The sequence below is a fragment of the Pelobates fuscus genome, chromosome 7, assembly GCF_036172605.1.
Source record: "Pelobates fuscus isolate aPelFus1 chromosome 7, aPelFus1.pri, whole genome shotgun sequence".
NCBI lineage: Eukaryota > Metazoa > Chordata > Amphibia > Anura > Pelobatidae > Pelobates > Pelobates fuscus.
In genome coordinates, this window is record NC_086323.1 from 86,538,098 (window position 1) to 86,544,211 (window position 6,114).

Below are 6,114 nucleotides of genomic sequence, written 5' to 3' on the forward strand. Positions count from 1 at the left end.
ACACACACTGCACTCATACACACACACACTGCACTCATACACACACACACTGCACTCATACACACACACACTGCACTCATACACACACACACTGCACTCATACACACACACACTGCACTCATACACATAGACACACACTGCACTCATACACATAGACACACACTGCACTCATACACATACACACACACTGCACTCATACACATACACACACACTGCACTCATACACATACACACACACTGCACTCATACACATACACACACACTGCACTCATACACATACACACACACTGCACTCATACACATACACACACACTGCACTCATACACATACACACACACAATGCACTCATACACATACACACACACAATGCACTCATACACATACACACACACAATGCACTCATACACATACACACACACAATGCACTCATACACATACACACACACAATGCACTCATACACATACACACACACTGCACTCATACACATACACACACACTGCACTCATACACATACACACACACTGCACTCACACTCACACACACATGCACACACACACACACATGCACACTGCACACGCACACTGCACTCACTCACTCACACACACACGCACACTGCACTCACACACACACGCACACTACACACACACGCACACTGCACTCACACTCACACACACACACACACACTCACACACTCACACACACACTGCACTCACACACACACACACGCACACTGCACTCGCACACACACACACACACTGCACTCACACACACACACGCACACTCACACTCACACTGCACTCGCGCACACACACACACACACACACTCACACTGCACTCGCGCACACACACACACACTCACACTGCACTCGCACACACACACACACACTCACACTGCACTCACACACACACACACACTGCATTCATTATATACACACACTGTAAATAAATATTCAATTAATATATTTTTTTTAGGATCTAATTTTATTTAGAAATTTACCAGTAGCTGCTGCATTTCCCATCCTAGTCTTATACTCGAGTCAATAAGTTTTCCCAGTTTTGGGGGGTAAAATTAGGGGTCTCGGCTTATATTCGGGTCGGCTTATACTCGAGCATATACGGTAAGTCTGTATAGGTTTTAACCATTTATGAATGGTATGTCCGTTATGGATAGGAAATTCTGGAGCATCTTAAGCCAAGGTGCAGATTAGGTGGTGATGACTCGCATATGGGCCAGACATTTAAGGAAACCATATCAGAATATAGTCACAAATGTGCTTCATTGAAACAATAAAATGTTATTTGAGTTCAAACACACAAAAAAAGTTGAATAAAATGCTCAAGCACAGATCAGCTGTACATTAAAGCCACCTATGTTTAACCGCTAATACCTATGGATCTGTGTGTCATGCTTGCTAACTTACTAATAAATGTACAGATTCAAATGTAGATGCAGTCACATACATTGCAATAATTGCATTGATCCCAGTCAAACATGGCATAAATGGCAATGAACCATACTTCCCTTTTCCCCCCCTTGCTTACATAGTGTGTTGCTATGGAAAAAGTACCATCTTGTGCAAACTTAAATAATTTAGGATACCTGCTAAACATAAAGATGCCAGGACTCGGATGGTTGCTGTTTGGTCTGCTGTTTTGGTCAGTAGATGGCGCTCCATACCTAGTTTTGCTAAAACAGAGATTACATGCTAGTGCTTTGACACCATATTTCACTTCTCACTTACATAACAATTTAGGCTCTCTACTGGTTAAGTTATTACAGAAAGTTTATATAGAGTATACTTTTGCTGCTTAAGTCACGTGTATATCAAATTACAAACACTGATATCTTCCCTTGTCTCTCCTCTTAAAAGGTCGCATTTCAGTGTGCTTTACTTTTCAGATGATTTGTTTAATTTAATTCATATTCATAAATAAACCTCTGCCTAATTTTGACTTATCTTTATTTTATTTTTTTGCAGAAAAAACGATGCAAATATAAAAATGAAAAGATTGAGACTTTAAAACCAATGGATCCATTAAAAGCTCTCCCAAATGGGGACATTAAAACCAAGAAACCTTTCACAAATCAAAGAGACTTCTCTAATATGGGAGAGGTATATCACTCCTCTTACAAAGGTCCGCCTTCTGAGGGTAGTTCTGAAACATCATCCCAATCAGAGGAATCTTATTTCTGTGGAATCACAGCCTGCACGGCCCTTTGTAATGGGCAGCCCCAGAAGACTAAAACAGAGAAGAGAGCCATTAAACGTAGGCGCTCGAAACTTCAGGACCAAGGAAAGTTTATCAAAACTTTAATACAAACTAAGTCTGGGTCCATGCCCAGCCTCCATGATATCATCAAAACCAACAAAGACCTTACTGTGGGAACATTTGGTGTTACGACTGTTTCTGGTCGTATCTAGAAAACTAAATAAAGTTCAACCACAGGTATTGTTTTCTTTTTATATGTACTTTTTGCGAAGAAGAAGATTCAGCTTGTGAGATTTGTAGCTCGGTGGATACAACCAACTTGGCTTTAAATCCACAATGTGATGAAACAGGGCTGATCTGAAGATTAGTTTGTAGGTCATCTCCTCCTGTTCTTGGATACTTTGGACAAGGAAATGGAACGTCTTTTGCTTTGAATATCGTTCTATAGTATAGTTTTTTTTCACAGTTTAATTACTGGGGGAAAATAGAAACTTTGCCCAGTTTGTTGGGTGATACTTAAGCTCAACTCACCTTGTCCCCTATCCTGACTTTGTTCCTGTATTTGCACCTTTCATATTTATGTGCCTTCTGTCTATTTATAATGCCACTGGAGGGGAGAGCACCAAGTGTGTGCAACGTTTAGATTTTTTGATTTTTCTTTTTGTGTGTCTAATTTTCTATTGTATGGTTCAGCAACACCGGTATGCAAGGCCATTTGCTTGAGTAATACAAAAAATGTGGTTACATGTGTAACATTTGCAGACAATTTGAAACCATCTTCTTGAATATAAAACCTCAATACAGTCCAGCATGTAGACCTCGCTGAGATGTAGATCCCTAAGCTGGCAAAATCATCATGGGAGTTATGTAATTGCTAGAGGTTTATCTTTTTGTCCTTCTCAGGCATTGATCGTATTCTCTCTTAGTGGCCTAATGTTAATGTTGATGTTTGCCTAAATGTATGCTATTCATAGTTTTACAGTAGAGATTGTAGCCGTATTAGTCCAGAGATGTAGATGTAAAATTAACAGATTAAATTCTTGTAATACTTTTTTTATTGAACTAACAGAATTTTGGAATGACAAGCTTTTGAGAGAGCTTCACTTTCTTAAGTTTAAAGCATTTTTGAGTAAAAACGACCCATTGATTTCAAAGTTGAGTTGTGACTTGGACATTTCTGAGCAAAAACGACACCTTCAAGCTTATCTTTTCAAAATTCTGTTAGTCCAATAAAAAAAGTATTACTAGATGCTAATATCCTTTGTTTTGCATCTGCTATTCATATTATTATTTATTAATGTGTGTATGTGCAGGTCTGTTAGAATTCTGAAAGTCACCGAATAGCAAACAGTTTGGGAACCACTGGAGGGGTACGTCTAATCTCTGTCAAAGAGCATGATGATATTTAATACAACATGCGTCCATCTATTGCCCAAGATAGTGGGCATGTAATCACAACTGCAATGCTTCCGACTAGGGTTTGAGTAGATCAACAACAAGAAATATTACTTGGTTGCGAAGTACACAAAAGTACAGGCCAGATTTTTATTATTATGGGGAAATATGTTTGCACACCAATCTGTCAGATGCCAAATATGTGTCTGGTCAAGTTCCAAATATGTTGCAGAAATCAGATAAAAAAAAACATACGGTATATGATTTGCACATCTTTCTTACATGAATTATTAGCTACCACTTTTTTTTTATATATTGGCCATAAATATGCTATCTGGCCAAGTGTTAGATTTTTTTTTTTTTCTGTGTGCTTCCTTTTCGAGATCTACGAGGGAAACAAGTTCTGGAATCTGCTGTCAATAATGCAGGCAAAAGGTGTATTTGTCTACACACACATTCTCGTTGTCTCCTCTACTCCTCTTCACCCCCTACATGCTATGTATTTATTTTTTTAAAGAGTACACTACCTATCCAGTACTGGGGAGTCCAGTTTGCCATAGAACCCAAACACCTTGAGAACTAAAAAAAAAAAAAAAGTATAACAAGGCGTACAATCTTCTAATTGGTTCTTCTAACCTGTGTGAACAGCTATTGTACCTTCATAGTTTGTAGAATGTTGACTGGTCTTTCTGCTGTTCAAATACTGCAACCCTTTCACATCACAGGTAAGAGTCAGAACAGATTACCATGCACATGCTTTTTATTTTGTCTGTTTCAACTGCCAAGACGATAACTAAGGCATAAGGTCGCAACAGAGAGGAACAGTTTCTATTGTTTTGGGGTACAGTAGAAGTTCATGCAAGTTTGTACAGATAGATTTATAACGGTGTTTTATACACATGGGGTGCACACTGGCAGTGGAGGCTATAGACACACAGTATGGACCCGCATATGTATTTTCTGTGGTTGCATATAAGTTACAGACCCTATTTTAGTGGTTTCCCACAAATTATTTTTATTTTTTAGATATTTATTTTTATCCCTAGTGAGGTCATAAAAAGGTGCCCGATGTTTCTTGAATACCAACACTAAGCCAGGTAGCACATTTTAATATTAATTAGATATGAATAAAAGGATTGATACCAAGCAGTAGTTATAACTCTCCTTAACATTGCATGTATTTAAATACTGATTACGGTAATCTTTTCACATTGTTTTCTATAAATATTTTTAAAGGTCAATATTTTAATTTCTTTAGAAATGCTCCGCAGTACATCTTTAAATACATTGCTGTCAAATAGTCTAAAACAATCCGATGTATTTTTCAAAACTACTGACTCATTCCAAGATAAATATATTTCAGTTCAAAAACATTTGTAAGTTGATATTTCATTTTAAGAAGATTTAGTGCAAAGAAATTGTATGATTTAATAAATAAATATCAACTCTAATCAGCTCTAATTGGCTTCTTTCCAACTCTCATGCCATGCCATGCCATGTAGGTAGAGTATTGTTTCTGAATTACTTTTTGTTTTTCTGTAGTAACATAGACACATAGTACAATATATTTATAGATTTTTATTGCTGCCATTTCCCTTGGAATCTGTTATGTTTTGTTAATAGAACAGGAAAACACGTTTTGTATTTAGTAATGGAACATTTAAACAAGTGTTTCATAACTGATGCACCATTTAGAAGTTGAATTGTTGTTTTTTTTTTGTTTAATGCAATTTTGAGAAAGCAGGATTTATTTTAAGAGGCTGTGTAACTTTATTTTTGGGGGAAAGTGTTGGTTATAGTTATTTAACAGAATTATTTGTCACTTTATTAAATGTACGCAGGTAAACTCATTATTGCAGAGAGCACCAACTAATGTGTCCCATGGACATACTTAATTTTTAAAGTTTTTTTTTTTTTTCTTTTGTAGTGTGGTAAATGCCATGGTACAAGTGATTGCCCTGTTTGGCCTACTTCTTTAAAATACTGTAGTGAAGATTTTGCTGTTGTTAGTAGCTAAAGTTAAGCCAATAAAGTAGTAGTGTTGGAGAGTTCTTTAACACTTTTATTTTGGCTTCCATTTTGCAGTTCTCTTGAGTGGCATTTCTTTCTAGAACTTGTAGAGGCTGATGTGTTATATACTTTATCGCTACAAAGCAGCATGCAGTGATGAATCACGAGCCTCCATAAATTATATTTTATTTCTTTTCATTATTGGCCAGGCTGTTTTGGGTTTTTTTTGCAGTCCTTCTTGTATTTCATTTTACAGTGACATGTCTCAGACCTTTGTCCAGATTTCACTGTGACTTTAAAGTGTTAAGGAAATGGTTTTTAAAGCACATAAGTTCATTTAGATTTTTATTACAATGCTCACTCCTTTACCTTTTCCATTGGATCCTACAAACATTTTCTCATGTTTGAATACTCCTAAGCATTCCTAGATTCTCTCTTCAAGCCACACATTTCCTAAAAGTCTAAAAGCTTTGCAGATGGTTTTGGCAAGTATTTAA

General features: G+C 36.9%; 1 protein-coding gene across 4 annotated transcripts in view; it reads left to right on the forward strand.

Moving 5' to 3' along the window:
• Positions 1-4,883, forward strand: part of SUCO (SUN domain containing ossification factor) — a 93,527-nt gene extending 88,644 nt beyond the window's left edge. For all 4 annotated transcript variants that reach the window (XM_063426175.1, XM_063426177.1, XM_063426176.1 and 1 more), the window contains one exon: positions 1,981-4,883. In XM_063426175.1, the coding sequence (XP_063282245.1) occupies positions 1,981-2,424 (444 nt within the window). In that variant the 3' untranslated portion in view covers positions 2,425-4,883. The remainder of the gene's footprint in view (positions 1-1,980) is intronic.
• The last annotated feature ends 1,231 nt before the right edge of the window (positions 4,884-6,114 follow it).